The 17,890-nt window shown below is 35.0% G+C and overlaps 1 protein-coding gene across 1 annotated transcript; it reads right to left on the minus strand.

Annotated features, from left to right (window-relative positions):
* Positions 1-11,147: 11,147 nt before the first annotated feature.
* Positions 11,148-15,665, minus strand: LOC122146447 (zona pellucida-like domain-containing protein 1). The gene is made up of 11 exons (XM_042765177.1): positions 15,584-15,665; positions 15,349-15,474; positions 14,905-15,125; positions 14,583-14,767; positions 14,226-14,298; positions 14,018-14,115; positions 13,847-13,927; positions 13,468-13,636; positions 13,050-13,167; positions 12,892-12,912; positions 11,148-12,092 (listed from the first exon to the last, which is right to left on the minus strand). Exons 1-11 carry the CDS (start codon positions 15,648-15,650, stop codon positions 11,938-11,940), a joined length of 1,314 nt encoding a protein of 437 aa, XP_042621111.1. The 5' UTR covers positions 15,651-15,665; the 3' UTR covers positions 11,148-11,937.
* Between the last annotated feature and the right edge of the window lie 2,225 nt (positions 15,666-17,890).

The raw sequence follows: 17,890 nt of genomic DNA on the forward strand, positions 1-17,890 counted from the left end.
CAACGCCTCGCCACGGACAAACCGTTCGAGATATCAAAAATCCCCTGGCAATTTTTCATCCCCAATGTCTTGAGATCATGTTCACCGAGTTTCGTAGAGAACGGGTGGAAAACCTCAGAGAAGTATATCAAATTCCAGAGCATGCTTTTTTTAAACAGCCCTGAATAGCTGACTTCCTGTTGGGCGGAGCCTATGACATAGAGCGCGAAAGTTGTTCGGCTCAATGAGATCTATAAGTGTACAGAGTTTCATATAAATACATGCAAGTATGTGTGAGCTATGGTTCAATATTTCTGACTGTGTTCCAGGGGGCGCCGTAGAGCCCCTGTGCCACACCCAGGTCCCAGCCTCTGCGGCGTCCTGATGGCCGCAGGTTCCAATGTGTGTGCCAATTTTCAAGAGTTTTTGAGTATGTTAAGGCACCCAAAAACCCCCGGAAGGTTAAAAAAAAAAAAAAAAAAAAAATAATAAGGAAAAATTAATCCTGCGCCCATTGGCTGGATAATAAAAGGAAACCCCGGGCCCTGCGCCCATCGGGCTCGAGCCCTAAATATAGCTGCAAGCAGCGATGGCGGGCTCAAGCCATCAGCGCAAACGCCACCCCGGTGGCATCAGGTAAACTGTGCCCAGCGGGCACATGCATTTACAGTAATCCTCTGGCACTCAGGTTTTAAGGGATACGGCAATTAACGGGTTAATCCGAAACATCAAGACTTTGAAATCACATACACAGAACAATATTCATTAAGAAAGTGAAATTAAATGATTAATAAACTATTTATTCGAACCCTTGCTATTTTCTATTCTAATAAGAGTCTTGGCTGTGGAACACCTGTAATAGAGTTGGCTAGCTGGATGCAAATAAAGTCATGCCTTTTATTTGTTGCCCTGTTTGATATTTCACATTCCTGTCAATGAAGCGTTGTGGGCAAAGACACAGAAGGCAACTGAAACAATGTGGTTTAAGTCCAGGTGATCATAAGGGGTCCAAGCACAATGGTTTGTGTAGATGATGCAGTTAAACAATGGACGTGTCTCTTTTCAAGTAAATTATTATAAGCACAACATGAAAATAGATAACAAATATAGTGTCCCTTCTTCACTTTTTCAGTAATGCGTGATAACTTGAGAAATATGTTGTCAATACTATTAAAATAAGATAAAAACGTAATGGTATTTCGGAGATGATAGTTTTTGCATAATTACTATATTGGGCTTTATTAAAGTTTATGAAAAAAGAATGAATGTATATGCATTTTTGATTTATTTACATAAATGAAACATTTTCAAGTCTTTGAACAGATCTTGAAGTATTTGCTGTCCTGTGGCGCCATCGAGTGGACAACATTAGCATTGTGCCCTTCATTTTTGAACAACATTATGAAAGGGGCCAATATTTTTTGATTGATTATAAATATTTAATGATTAGTTTACTGATAATATACCCACATTAAAATCGAATTTACTGATTCTGTATCTTATTTCATGCTTAATCATGAGTTTAATTTTCAACTTACATTTTTAAGCAGTGTTGAATGATTACTATGTGAGTTGCTAAATTTGTTTTGTTTTTACAATTATAATACATAAACTATATAATGATGAAAAATACAACAGTTATTGTTTTCATAATATTTACTATTGACAATCGTTATTCTGTATTGTAAAGAAGAAAGTTTTTAATGACAACAAAAATGGTCATTACTAAAAATTAAACACTAATTTAATTCATAGTTTTATTTTTCTATAGGTTAAGCACCTTTTCGTAAATATGGCTGTTTCCCAGTTTTTTTTTTTTTTTTTTTTTTGGTTTTATTTTTTTTTTATTATTTTTTTTTTTAGGATTTACATTTAAAAAAATGAGCCTACTTCAAACATTTTAAGCAGCTTGAACAAAACCTGTTAATATTTATTATAGACCACTGTAACTGTCTATTATCTAAAAAAAAAAAAAATTTATTATGAAAATAAAAGTGTGTACACCAGTTAAACTGGACGATAAAGAAATTGCTAACAATAGTTTAATGGAGCATGTTTTAGGTTTATAGGTGTTTAGATGCAGAAATTTAATTTAATTAAATATAGATTAATTCTTGTTAGAGAAAAAAAAAAAAAAAAAAAAAATAATAATAATAATAATAAATACATGAATACATACAAAAAAAGCAGCCAAGACGAATGATTTTCTGTTTTTATAGATTAAAATTAAAGACAGAAAGCAGCTGGTAAATGCAGTCACTTTAATATTCAAATCCAGTATCATGATACACTTCAGATTTATTTCTCAACTGTTTATGTTCACGTGACTGTTTTCGTTTATATTCGCCAAGCTATTATGTATTTTGAAATAACCTTGTTCTTGATTTGTTCGTTCTTGCCAGAATCAGCGTCCTCTGGAGCTCGAGAGATCGATGTTATTCTGCCCTTAGACAGTCTCGCGCTGTCAAATAGTCTTTCAATTTTCACAATCAAACAGCTCACAAATACCTGAATGTAGCTCTTGTTGTGTTCTAATGGGTGGATTGTGTGCATTCGCGGTAATATTTTATTTTAAAAAGCTCTTAAAACTATAAAAAATGCTTTTATTGTGAGCTCGTGAGACTGCACTCGCTGAAGCAGCGGTGATTTCTCTCTGGTCTTTCTCACTGTTCTGGCCAGACATCAATTATTAATGAGATCTGAGCCAGTAATAATAACATATGTTGGTTCAGCTTGTCAGCGTGAATTAAATGTGTATTTTGTCCGTTCTCGCCGAAAAACCATCACCGTGTTCTGGAGCGCAGAGCAATCGATGTGATGTTCAGCCCTTAGACAAAGAAAATCTCACAAGCACTCATAAACACTCATTTTCATCTCTATAATATGTTCTTCTAATTGTTTTTTGTTGATTCGCCTCTGTGTTTTAATGTAAAAGGCTGTAGTTTCTGTATGTACACTTTTTTTCCCTTCAAGTGTTCAGACGTCTCGCGCTGTCAGACAGGCTGCAGCAAATATTTCATTTTAACATGTTAACAGCTCACAAACATCTGAATTTAGCTCTTGTTGTATTCTAATTGGCGGATTGTGTGCAATCGGCGTAATATTTTATTTTTAAAAGGTCTTAAACAAGAATAAACTCGTTTGTTGTGAGCTCGTTGAGACTGCACGCGCTGTTCGGAGCGGTGACATATCTCTCGTCTATCTCTCTGTTCTCTGTCGCCAGACATCAATTATTAATAAGCCCTGACCCGCTAATAATAAGATATGTTGGTTTAGCTTGTCAGTGTGAATTAAATTGATTTATTTAGTTGTATTTTTAACCGATTTAAAAGTGAAACTAAGCGAGACTCCTCCCTCTCAGTCCCGGGAATTGCTCCTGTAGAGGCGCATTTTCTCTCAGACAATGAAAGTCTCAGCACACATACATTCCTCACACAGAGCCAAAAATCCATATTCAAATCAAAATAGCCGACTTCCTGTTGGTCGTAGCTAATGACTGTAAATTAGAAAGTTGTCCGTCTTAATAAGAACAATATATGTACCGAGTTTGGTGTCTGTAGCTAAAACTAAGCCCCCCACTTTTCACAAAAGGTGGCGCTATAGAGTGCCTCCTCCACGCCCTTTTATGACCTTTTCCCAGTGTCTAGCTATCATTAATACTGATATGTGTTCTGAGTTTCATGAAATTCTAAGCATGTTATCTGCCTCAAAATCAGAATATATTATACAGAAAAATATTCCAGTTTGATATGTTGCCATGGCAACACTATATTAGATATCAATATCCCCTCAACAGTTTTACATGGGCCGTGTTTTGTCATTATTCTGATGAAGTTTGAAGCAAATTGAGTAAAAATAAGATGCTGAATTCAAAGCATTTTGAAAATGACACACTTCCTGCTGCCAGTTGGTGGCGCTATAATTTTGACTCCTAATAGTCACATATATGCGATCGACATCATACAATGAACAAATTGATGAAGTTTAATTAAAATCAGGAAATGTATGTGGATGTTATTAGACACTTCCTGTTTCTCATTTCTCGCCATAATTTCAACGCCTCGCCACAAGCAAACCATTCGAGATATCAAAAATCCCCTGGCAATTTTGCATCCCCAATGTCTTGAGATCATGTTGACCAAGTTTGTTGGCAATCGGGTAAAAAACCTATGACAAGTATATCAAATTCCAGAGCATGCACTTTTTACATAGCTCTAAATAGCTGACTTCCTGTTGGGCGGAGCCTATGACATGCAATACGAAAGTTGTTCAGCATAATGAGATCTATATGTGTACTGAGTTTCATATGAATACGTGCAAGTATGTTTGAACTATACATCAACATTTCTGACTGTGTTCCAGGGGGCGCCGTAGAGCCCCTGTGCCACGCCCCGGTCTCAGCCTCTGCAGCCTCCTAATGGCCACAGATTCTAAGGTGTGTGCAAATTTTTTCAAGAGTTTTTGAGCATGTTAAGGGCCCCAAAAAGCCCCCAAAACTTTGACGAAAAATAAGAATACTAACCCCTAAATAGCCACCCTAAATAGCCAACTTCCTGTTGGGCGGAGCCTATGACATGCAGTACGAAAGTTGTTTGGCTTGATGAGATCTATATGTGTACCGAAAATTGCAGTAACTTTGGTGTTTTGGCGGTTACCATGGTAACTGTCTGTAAGAGACCAACCTAAACATACTTAAGATCTGAAAGTTTTGGCGGTTACCATGGTAACTGTCTGTAAGAGCTGAACCTATACATACTTGGGTTGTGTAAGTTTGTAGCCTTCAAATGTGACATTTGCTGTTTAAACGACACCATTCTAGACTTCTTTCATACATAATGGCACCTTAGACGTTTGGTCTTTGCTGTGGCCTCTGTCCTCTGCACTTCCTCGTATGGATATTCCAGTAAATTACCAATTAACGCTGTTATGCCAGGCCCGCTATCACATAGCACACACTGGGGGCTTGTCAAAAGTAAATGGCTTTATGTCCACCGTGGACGCTGATTAATGAGCTATGGAGAGAGCCTGAGGCTCTTCAGTTGAGTTTTTCTGTAAATGGCAGCTTGGAGAACCTAGAAGAGGTGCACTGATAGCAACTCAGGTAACAGAGCAAGCAGGTGTTTATTAAAGCCAGGGTCATTCACAGTCAATTACCCTTTCACTCAGAACAGTAGGGGACTGTTCGCTGAGAGCTTTGCCACCAAACACATATAAAAGCACTCACGTGTACATACAGACACAAAAAACACTAACCGTCCCCATTCACAGTATCTATAGAAGTTTACTTGACTTGATATAATCGCTAATTTGGAATGGCCTGCAATGACAGCAAACACGTTATGCAGACTTATGTTGTGCAGATTAGGAACTTCAGAATATAATCATGAGTAATATAGTGTTTTTTTTTCTTTTTTTTTAATTAATACTTTTATTCACCAAAATGCATTCAGTGCATTCATGCATCAAAAGTGATAGTAAATAAATTTTATAACGTTACAAATAACCATTTGTAATATTTCAAATAAATTCTGATTTTAACTTTCTATTCCTCAAAGAATGCTGAAAAAATGTCTTACCATTTCAATAAAAATATTAAGCAGCACAACTGTTTTCAACATTGACAATAAGAAGAAATGTTTCTTGATCAGCAAATCAACATATTTGAATGATTTCTGATGAATCACGTGACACTGAAGACTGGAGTAATTTAGCTTTACATCACAGAAAAAAATTACATCTTAAAATATATTACATTTCACATTGTAATAATATTTTGCAATATTACTGTTTCATGGTATTTAACAAAAAAAATACAGTAAAAAAATGTAGCCTTGGTGAGCATCTCTAAGTCTTCAGCTATTTAATCTGCTAAAAAAAAAAGTCCCAAACCCCCATAAATATGTGAATACTACATGTAAAAAATGTAAAAGTACATATCTTTGCTGAAAACGCGGTCTTAAGTGTTCTTACCCATCCCCTCTAACAACGATTTTTGTATGTACTGTATATTTAATAAATGACTATTGTTATCTTCATACAAAAATAGGTGGGAGTTGGTCAGTATGGTTATGATGAACATAACCACTCAGACTGCACAAAGTGCAATTACACTTTAAGTGCACTTGCGTCTGTTTACATTAGTGACTAAATAAGACCATTGCATGCACATTACATTTATACTACATTTGCGGATATAAACTCATGTTCACATCTGCTGATGCCTCATGGCTGATTTATAATCTGCAGTTCTACATAAATTTAACACCATGCAGCATTTCAGATCTGCATAGGCTATGTTTACAGAACTTTTTGTTGTATTTTAAAGAACAGTTCAACCAATCACTTACTGACCCTCACGTTGTTCTAAAGTCCTCCAGTATTGCTTTTCTGATACAACTTCACGAAACCAACAAGGTGTGTGGAAAGACAAATACTTGATGAACACAAAAACACGAAAGTAGATTTCTTCCAGCGTCATATCTGATTCTTTAATTTTCCTCCTTCACAGCTTGCGCTGGGTTTGTTTTTGTGTTCATAAAGTGTTCCAGTATAACCGAAAGCTCTTAATGGAACAAAACTGATTTACAGTTGGTTACGAGATGCATTTCCCCGTTTATTTCTCCACTGAAGAAAAGACATTTGAGATCGGAACGACATGAGGATGAGTAAATGACGACAGAATTGTTTTCTTTGTGCGTTAGTCCTCTAACTGATAATTCTGTAAACAGTGTAATAGCAACATGTATTTTTCCAGACAGAAAGCACAATTCTCTGTCTCATCAGACACAGTGTTTGGTTATTAAATCTTTTCAGGGGAACAATGGAAATAGTATGTCGCTAATACTGTTCATGATTCACTGCCCCAGCAAGACCGAGCATTATTCAGCTCTCTCTCTCATTTACACAGCTGTTCTCTTTCTGCTGCATGTCTGCCCTCTACTGTTCAGATACCATAATTACAGCCACGCTGATATGATATTTCACGCATCACCTTTGGTGCATCAAGGGCATTTGGAGAAAGAAAGAATTGAGCAAACGATTCATTCCAGAACTGTGCTCAAAACTTAAAGCTGAAAATTCAAGTTGAAATGGACAGAAAAAAACAATAGGATCTGATACTCTGTTGCCCAGCTCCAGGTTGAGAAATCAGGTTTAGATTAAATCCAATTTCCTGGCCTATACAGTTTGTCGGCTACGCCGTTCAACTTTGATTGACTAGCACGAAATACAGAACAAGGAGGGAGTGATAAGACCACATTATTTGTGCTGTGAACCTGGGAATGTTTCAGCCAAGGGAAGTAAAACTGCAGGTGAAATTTGATCCATTTAAAAACGTCGTCTACACCTTTATTGCCATCTGTCATTGATGCTTTCTCAGTGGAGCACACGGTGTCTGTCTGAAAGTGTTGAGATGATGGCTGCTGTCTCTGAAGCAGAACAGAAGTAATCACATATAGCTTTTCTGCTCATAGAGCTTCAGTCTAGCTTGTCTTGAATTCTCTCTTGCGCTCTCTCTTCAACATGCTCTAGAATGAGGTCTCTTCTTTCACGAGAGGCTGACCACACTGATGAGCTCTGATAGGAGAGATCCCCGTGAGCTGAACCCAGAGCAGCATTGATGGAGAGGAGACCACTGATCAGTGTCCCTAGGTAATGATTATAGTTAAGTTATTGGGCTTAGTGACAAGTGTAATATATCACAATATATCGACAAGACACATGATGTGCAATGGAAATGCATAGACTGAAAAGCAGTGCAGTTTTATAGGTAGAAAGACTGATGTCGTGTTTGTGCTCTTCATGCACTATACAGTCGAGAATAATTGGTTTAGCTTTTTACTGCTAAATACTTTATTTACTCAAATATTTAAAGTTTTAATTTTTGTACCTTGTTGGCTTGATTGAAATAAAATATAAAATATTTATAATATAATTTTTTGTAATATTATATTATCATTTAATGTTTTTATTCATATATTATGATAAATACTAATCTGTTTTAATTAAAAACATTTAAATAAGTTAATTTAGGTGAAAAGATTCCATTGATATTACAATAACTATGTATTTATAATTTACTTTTTAAATGTACTATTTTAAAATAAAATAGTATGATATAAATAATAATGTATTTTATACTTTTATGTGTACAGATATTTAAATAAAATAAAAAATGATGATGATAATAATAGTAAGCCGCATATAATGATAATGAAAATAATACTAACAATGTTCAATAAATAGTATTTGTATTATAATAAAAAAATATTTTTTGTTTTATTTGTAAATATTTAAATGAATACTTTTTCATTTAAATAATGATAAACCATGTTAAAATTATATATACACAACAATGTATTTTAATTCACGTTTTAAAATAAAATAAAATAATACACTATAATAATAATAATGTTTACATTTTTATTATTATTTATAATATTTAAATGGTAAAATATATTTAAATAAAATAAAATAATACTGCCAATAATGATAATGAAAATATACTAACACTGTTCAATACATACTACACAAATTTTCTTGTTACACAAAAAAATAGAATAAAATTAAATAAATATAGTTTGAACTTTTTTTCTTTCATTTCCAGGGTTTAAAATTTTTTTAAAAGTTGTTGATGTTTGTATAGTTCAATGCAATCTCCAAAAAGACTTTCTGAAATGATTTGCCTTTGATATCTTGTGGTTTTGAAGGGTACTAAACTAGAGCTCTAATCAAAGACACTCAATTAAAACTTCATAGCAGATAAAGGCTCTCTCCATCACAGTCAGAACCAAAAGTATAAGAATAACTTTATTCCTCAAGAATAAAGTGTATATAAGTCTTTTATTTTCAGCAAAGTCCTCTTGTTTATGAGTCTACAGGTGTGACAATGACCTGAGGATATTTCTCTGCTGGTGGTCTTTAGACAGGAGCAATATCCGTTGTTGTAAGAGGTTTTAGAGAGGCATACAGGATTACTGAGCAGGTTTGGGCTCTCTATAGCCCTTACTGTATGTGTGTTCAGTCTGCAGGTCTCCTTCAAGCCGCAGAGCTTTGAAGCTTTTACAGTGCTCCTGCAGTGAGGTTCAAAGCACAGCCCTCTCTCTCCTCTGCCTCCTTCATTTCTCTACTTCTTCAGTCCTCCTCTCACCCACTCATTCTATCATTAATAACTGGGTATGACTCCTGTGATGCAGGGCCTTTGAATAATGGATAAGCTTACCTCTATAGGAAATTCCATCCTATTGTCTTGAGCGCTTGAAACAAAGGTGGAGATGAAAGGACAATTATCTGTGGGTAAATCTGAACTGGATTCAGCCTAGTTTGTCAGAAGAGATACGTAGTAGAAAAACTGACATTAACAAAATTGGAAGAGCTTAAACTTCAATCCATTTTTGGAGTAGTTTAGTGGCATTGGCATTTTACATACTTTATTGCTTAAATTAAATTAAATTAAATTAAATTAAATTAAATTAAATTAAATTAAATTAAATTAAATTAAATTAAATAAAATTAAATTAAATTAAATTAAATTAAATTAAATTAAAAATAGTTTTGATTATAATGGTGAATACTGTAAAATACTGAAAATATATGTCAACAAAATTATGAGTAACCATATAATTAAGTATTTATAATATATATTAATAATAATAAATAATGCACTTTTTTCAATTCAATTCATTTAATTAAAAAAAAATTCTAATTCAATTGAGTGAAAAATATGCAACGTTTTATCAGTAGATTGGTGAATATAAAATGCTTATTGGTTAAGTTTGAGTACCATAAAAATTTGAATCGTAATTTTGATCGTAAATATAATACTGTAAACATATGTTAACAAAGTTATTAGTTACCATATAATTTACAACTCAAATGTATATTATACGTATTTAACAAAATAATACATAAACACTTACAGTAAAATATTGTTAAAGTGGTTTATTTTATAAAATAAAGGTTACCTCTTATAATGTGTGGAGAAAATGTTCACAGAAGTAACACATCACATTTGTTTTGGTTTCAGTTTATTGGATTATTTTAGTGTTACCCTAATGGGGTTTTGTGTTGGCGTGGGTTTAACTGTGCTCTGTATCTACATATTTATCAGCCACCATTTTTGTACATGACCTACTTTACTTGTTCAGAATTGGTTGGTATATTAACGTTAGTATATCTGTTACCGAAACATGTGGAATTGAGTTTTCTGAAACAGTTACTGTATTTCTTACAGTAAATTTCTTGCAGCTGCTGTGTGCTATGTAGGACACTGCAGATAATTACTGGATAAATAAATCCTAAAAATAAAATATCTATATTATTTTCATGCCTTATGTCTTTGGAAAACCACTGTACCCTTTGCGGGTGAGTCAGAATGTAGGGCATTAAAATATTCGAAGTGATGCTTGCAAAACAAAGTGAAAAAGAAACAGAGAGCCACAAAATGATGGCCTACTTCAACATCTGACAGTATGAATCATCATGTGCCCTACTTCTATGCTGGATCTTTCTGCGAATCTGTCCTTTCCCCTCTGGGCTTCTTGTACAATGAAAACTCAACAGAGTTTATGTCCCACTCACGACCTCAAAACAAAACAAAGCAAAAATATGAATGAAGTGAAAGGTCGATTGATCGTTTTGTGGAATATGGTGACAGTTATGTGAGTTATTTAAGATCACATTTTCTCCAGCATGGCTGTGAGAGCAGTTTCAGGTGTCAAGACACATGAAAATGTGACCCTTAAACAATGAGAACAATGAAATTAGGTTAATCATAGCTGTAAAGCCACCTGACAATGTACAGGTCAGGCATTAGTGCATTTGACAGGTCACAGTAAAATGATATTAGACTGTGATCAGATTTCATTTCACTTTTTCATACTAGTATTGCAGTAGTGACACCCAAAAATCCCCTTTATTGAATGAATTTGCAATGACCCACTTTAGTTAGGTGCCAATTTTAAGCATGTAGATGACTTTTAAATATGTTTTTTTATACCTTTACAACCTTTTACACACACCTCTGGCACTTTTTAAGTGTGCATAATAGTTTTCATTCAAATGCAAAAGGCCCAAATGCTATTTTCAGGCAATCTAATTCAATTTCCATTGCAGATGTCATGATTTTATGCTACTAAGTAAGAATCCAATCGAGAGGACAGTGATTTGTTCTTGTACCAGTAGCCTTTATTCATATGAAGCATGCATTAATGGATGAATCACAAATATACATCTACTTTAAAGAGCTCAGCCTGCCATAGGAATTATAAAGACACAAAGTGCAGAGCCGAGAACAAAACTTCAGATCTAAAAATCAACACTTTGCAGCACTCTCTTTCGACTCACTCTCATTTGAAATTGCTTTCATTTCCATTTCTTTATTCGTGAAGTTGGACATGCAAAAGGAATCTATAATACTCTGCTGTTGCTTCAAAAGTGTTGATTTAAAAGTTATAAGTTTCATTGTAAATGCAGGGACTTTTTGGGCTGTGTATGAGTAGTCTTTAGATATGGGGGTGTCAAAATTTCATGAGAGTTAAGCAGAAAGAGTAGTATTTAATAAATAACACATATAACATTTTAGAAGGTATTAAGGACTGTCTTAGGGAGCTCTAAACCCTCCACATGCATTCAGATTTATTTCCTTTTTGTGTTTTAAAGGTACCAGAGCATGTGCTCATTGGGATTGGATTCATTTGATGGGTCAATACTTTTATTTTTTATATGTATTCCCAGGTCCAAGCTACACTTAAACAGAAGTTTAAGGTGTAGAGTTGATGTAGTGCACTGTTGCTCTTCTAAACCACATTATGCTATGATTAATCACCAAGAAGCACTATAGGAAAGATCAAGATGTCCGAAACAGTTCTACGCTGAGCCCTGCTCAGCCCTCTAGCGGTGAGAGATCATCCTGGCGGGAACCGGCAGTCCTCTCTTGGAGCAGGAGCAGGGTGTCTCAGCTCACCGGGGCATTTTTGAAGGTGCGTTGTGCCAGTGTCTCTTGTAGAAAACTGCTCCCATTACTATGGTAATGATGCAGGCGAATGCCAGGATGCCCACAGCCAGGCCGAGACCCACAGAGATGTCTGAAGGTTTTTTCGTGCTGATTGTGACTTCTGCAAAACAAGGACACGTGAGGTTAGAATTGGCTGTAAACTAAAAACAAAAGGAGCTAACTACAATACTGTTCAAAAGTTTGGTTTTAAAGAAACTACTACTTTTATTCAGCAATAAATGAGTCAAAAATGACATAAAACAGTGTTACAAAAGATTTCGGTTTCAAAAAAATATTATTCTTTTAAACCTTCTATTCATCAAATAATCCTGAAATAAAATATATCATGGTTTCCTCAAAATTATTAAGCAGCACAATTGTTTTCAACATTGACATTAATAAGAAATGTGTCTTGAGCACTAAATCAGCAAATCAGAATGATTTCTGAAAGACCATGTGACACTGAAGACTTGAGTAATGACTGCTGAAAATTCATAATTTTTCAGGAAATAGTAAGATTCAGAAAGTAATTATTTGGCTGAAAAATAATTTGTAACACCAACAAAAACTAGAATGCAATGTCAAAAACAGTGATAGACAGCAGTGCTTAATGAATGTTTATCTGTAAATAGATACATTATGTCTCTTGAATTGATTCATTGTTTTTGTTTGATCTTGTTGATTTAGATGATTCATCTGAACAAACTGATTCACTAAAATGAATCAAACTTTCAAAGTGCTACATATGAACATTCTACAAGAGAGCGCTTGATTGTTGCCTATGTTTGTTTGATTAACTTATTATTTAGTTAAATTAGGTAACATTGCTACATTCAATAAATGATCCCCAAACACTGGAAAATATGAATATAATCTGGACAAATATTACATGCTTTATATGTGAAATAGTTTTAACTCACCTTCCTCTTTTGTTGCCACCACTGAAATTAAATAAACACAATAAAGTCAGTTTCTTAAATCTGGAAAGAAATGTAAATAACTTAAAACAGTATTGCTGGTGATTAATTCATTTTAATTCATTCATTCATTTTGTTTTCACGAAGGGGAAAGAATGTACCGTTTTCTGAGCGTATGACGATGGCTGGTGATGTGATGGTGGTGGCTTCTGTGACTCCATTTGGAGAAGGAGTGGTGGTCAAAGGCACTACGTCTCTCCTTTTTCGTTTGCTACATTGCTGTGGAAAAGAGCCATAGTTAGTCTTGGGCAATGTCTTGGCCAATGTTTGTTTCTGGGTAGTTGAACTGTATGTATGTGTTGCTATTTTTGTGTAGACAAAACATCCTCAAATGTCCACCCCAAAAATAGCAAAGCTTGGCAAACCACTATATATGGACACTGACAAGAAAAAAGCCAACTCACCCATCCCAATCCAAAAGGTGTTTCTATTTTTCTTAGGATTAGCTTATATTAAAATTGGTTAATTCAAGAACAAATGATGTAAAGGGGAAGTATACTGTATGTTGTATGGCTTTACCTTAAATGTACTGCAGGTTGATATTTCACACAGTCTTGTGATGCAGTGCAGATAGTATGTCGATACTGTCTGGTTCTGCTGCTCTGTAAAGCGGAAGGCCGGAAACGAGAACCGAGCAAGCTGCATTTCCCCATTCACCAGCATTTTAGTAAACTGATCACTGCCGCAGCTGATCAAACAAATGATCAAACCAAAAATTATTCTCTCTAATCTTACAAAACTGGTGCAGTGATATTATGAAATGACTATAGTAACTGTGAAGACCGTAGTATAGATCAAAGTACCATAGTACTGCCACAGTAGTTTGTAAAGGGTTAATATCCAAAAATATATCTATATAAATTATTATGAATAATATTACTTTTATGATTAAACTTACGGCACAAAGAGGTTGAAGAAGTTTGTGGTGGTGGGTGTAGTGGAAATGGAGGCGTAGCATCTGTCCAGCAGCACAAAGTACCTGTGAAATACATAATAATTGTCAACTTAAATGCAAAACTTAAACTGATTAATTTACTGCCATGATGAAACTCATTGAAACAGGTCTTACTGGGAGGTCAAGTTGGTGGCCTCCACTTGCACATACACATTTGTCCTCAGCTCAATACCAAGGGTAGGCATGATAAGAGGCTGGGTGTAGTTTATGTCCTGAGAAATGAAAAGATTCAGATGAAAAGAGTTCAGATAAATGAATATATAGCATATGTCTCTTGCTGAACTGATCTATAGATGCATGGAGATCCAGTTTAGGGACTGACTTTGAAGAGTCTGAGTCTCAGAGTGCTGATGAAACTGCCATTGTTGTCTTTTACTGCAATTGAGGAGGACGACCTGTGAGAAGAGAGAACAATGTTAAAGTTTACCTGAAAAAGCCCGCAATCACTCAATGTGGAAAACCTGAGACTAGACGTGTGTATATGTGTCATTGTATCTCTCTGTATGAATATTATTTCATCTTCCTATCCTTTGAGGACAACAATGAGGATGAACCAATTGGATTTAACATGTTATTAGAGAGTGAAGCTTATTCCCCAGTGAGTTTTGTTCTTTTATCCTTTGTAAATCTTAGATCTTAGACCTGGTATGCTATAGCATGACAGAAAATGAGTGCTTACACATCCATCCGAGTGTTGTTGATCAGGTACTCCAGAGGATAGGCGCACGAGTAGTAGTACTTTAGCTCAGCGTTATACGTCACAGTGCCTGTTGTGATGTCTTTCGATTGTACAGTTCCACTGATGTTGACCATCTCGATGTTGGAGAAGTCAGAGAATACTCCTGTCCCTATACTCCTTATTGTCTGTGGAGGAAAGTTAGGAAATGTATTGTATTTAAAGCCATTAAAACAGATTGACCCTTTAGTTTTGACTATGAATAATAAGTTAAGTAATATGATTTTGAGGTATCACTTTACTTTGATTTATAGCCATTACTCACAACAAAGTTGCTGCCACAGGCATTGGTTGAGTTAATCGGGAACCTAAATCGGGCCATGGGAGGTAAGACTGTAGTATCGAGGGTCGCCCTGCAATCTGGGTTATTCTTGACGTTGTTGAGGATTAGCTCTGATTCGTTGTAGCCGGTGTACATGACAGGACAGAATTTGATAGCCACATTGATGTACTCCGTTCCACAGTCTACAGAGATGTCTGTGTACTCTGTGGTGACAAGAACGACAGGATTAGTCATGCAAAAACCAGTATGAAGTCTTACTTGAGGCAAAAAAATAAAAAAATCAGCTGAATCAAATAAAAGTTTTGTTAATCAAATTGAACAGAATTACAAGCTTGAAAACACCCACAGACATACATCAAAATAAGCCAATTCAAATCATTCTGATATTTTTATGATGTGTGATTCAGTCAGAAATAAAAACTATACCTGGACGTCTGTATTCTGATCCGCAGTCACTCAGCACTAACTGGAAGCTTTTGTCTAAATTTGTAGCTAGAAGTAAGAGGAAGATGTTGAGGAGAATATCTTTCCTGGTGTTTGTTGAACGTGAACCTGTTCACGGAAGAAAATACACCATATTCAAAATCAGTTAGTCACCATTGGTACATCCCTAGTGCTCAACGCATATCCCACAGTTACACGTCCTAGGACACGTACGTACCTTGGATCATGCTTGCGGTTGGTTTGGGTATCCTCTGCCTGTGAGATCTTGTGAACTGTGGAGTCATTTTATAGAGGGCTTTCTTTTGTGGGATGGGAATGAAATAAGGTCAGAGAGGTTTGGTGTATCCACTGTTTGGCACCAGCCCTTGTGAATAAAGTCCCGTAGTTAACTGCCTGAAGGCACTTGCTGAAACTCTACACACCGTGGGCCTTCAAAGACATGCAAGTGAGAATGGCCGTTTTTTTGTCTACTTACTTAAACATGGATACCCTTGGCATCTTAATACAAGACCTCAAGGAGTAAGTGTCGTGCCTCCAGGGAGTAGAGACAATACAGCAATGGCTCTTTTCACCTTAGCTTAACACTGTACGAAATGTCAGGGATCTTAATGTTGATCCAAAACGTAATCCTAGCAACACAATAAATAAGGATGATAATGCAAACACCCATAATTTACCAAAGGGAGTCTTAAGCATGTGACTGTTTTCAGGCAGCTGAGTATATGTTTTTTTGGTATTTTTTAATTTAGTTTTTCATGGATTGTCAGTCTCCATGGTAACATTGTTTTCTTTGGACAAGAATTTCCCGAAAACCAAATGACTGTTTTAGCCATTGTTGTCTAATTTCTTCAAAATGCTAAAGGTATCTATCTATCTATCTATCTATCTATCTATCTATCTATCTATCTATCTATCTATCTATCTATAACATAAAATATGTGTATTTTGTGTTTTTTTTTTTTAGTTAATGTTTCATACAGGTATGTTGACAAAACTGTTGCAACAAGTTACATAAGAATGATTTGGCAAACTAGAAAATTAATTCTGTCTGTGTTTCATAAATTAAGCCCACTGGGCATTATTGGATAAGCAATTAAATGGATCAGAAATCAGACAACTAGATTACAAGGGTGAGTAAAGCATTCATTAAGCACATCAAAGTGCACTCCTGGGCTTTGTTTCGACTATCATCCCTTCACAGTAATATCTCAATCGAGTCTTTAGTCACTTACTGTGTGTGTAGTTTGGTTGATAGCTTGACACCCAAAAAAAAGATACAAATACAAATGATACCAGATGTTCCCAATTAGTGCTTATTTAGTCACTTAACACTTATACACCAACCATACTCATTCCTGCTTTATTGCAAGTCTGGTTTCTAATTATACATTTTCAGTCAAGTTAGAGATCTCTGATCACATAACCTGTGCCTCTTTCTTTAAACAGTTTTTCGAGTAAGCTAATGCTGTTATCACATATATCAAGAGGTCCAAAAACAGGACACATTTGATTGAAGGGCAGCGATTGAGTGTAAACTTTGTTAAGTGGTGTGAAAAGGTCAATGGATTACTCTGTAATGAGAGGGCTTTGCTTTAAGCTGCAAACTAATCACTATGTTTCAGCGTTTTTTCTTTTCATTCTTAGTGCGATGAGCCACAGATCCAGATAAATCTCAGGTGAATCTGTGGGGAATCACAGATGGGTTTAATAAAGCTTAAGCATGACCCCTGCCCATGTCACTTGTCAGAGGTGTAATTTCTTCCCTGCAAACAGATTTCTTATTGGCTTTCACTGTTAGGGTCAAATCATAGGTTAAATGACATCAGTATCTTCAAATCATAATTCTCATTTACTACTAATTCTATTGTATTTAGGAATATTGGATTGGGCTTTTAATTGGCAAAACTTTCACTTGTAGACTCCATTATACTATAACACAATATAATTTATTTTTCTAGGAAATATGATGTTCATACACTACCATTCGGGCTCAGTATGATTTAATTGTATTTTTATTTTTTATACATCAAGAAATGTATACTTTTGTTCAGCAAGATTGCATTAAATTGAGCTAAAGTGACAGTAAAGATTTTTATAATGTTGTGACAGATTTCCATTTCAAATAAATGCTCTTCTTTTGAACTTTCTATTCATTAAAGAATCCTGAAAAAACTGTATCAGTTTCCATTAAGATGAGAAATATTTCTTGAGCACCAAATCAGCATATTTAAATTTTGAAGGATTATAGTATATATAATAACATAGTATATACTGTATAATAAAAAATGTAACAAAGATATAACAAATTTATATTAATTTAATATATTATTTTCCATTCAGCTACCACTTTCAACACCATTCTGTCATTAGGATTATCAGTACCATGGTAATCATTCAGGTACCATAGTACAGTATATATCAAAACATAATGACATTTCCTTCTGAAACCATTACTGCACCATGTTACTGTCAGTGTGCTTTATGTAAGAGTATTATACAGTATATAGTATTGATTTCAAAGCTG

The sequence above is a fragment of the Cyprinus carpio genome, chromosome A10 (genome assembly GCF_018340385.1).
Source record: "Cyprinus carpio isolate SPL01 chromosome A10, ASM1834038v1, whole genome shotgun sequence".
In the NCBI taxonomy this organism is placed as follows: Eukaryota; Metazoa; Chordata; class Actinopteri; order Cypriniformes; family Cyprinidae; genus Cyprinus; species Cyprinus carpio.

What these genes read in the sequence shown, in the direction of transcription:
- LOC122146447 (XM_042765177.1), bottom strand. Translation starts at nt 15,650, where the DNA reads ATGACTCCACAGTTCACAAGATCTCACAGGCAGAGGATACCCAAACCA. An exon ending in GCCACCAACTTGACCTCCCA is followed by an intron (nt 13,928 to 14,017) that starts GTAAGACCTGTT and finishes TGTATTTCACAG; the next exon opens with GTACTTTGTGCTGCTGGACA. An exon ending in TTCTTCAACCTCTTTGTGCC is followed by an intron (nt 13,637 to 13,846) that starts GTAAGTTTAATC and finishes TTGTTTGATCAG; the next exon opens with CTGCGGCAGTGATCAGTTTA.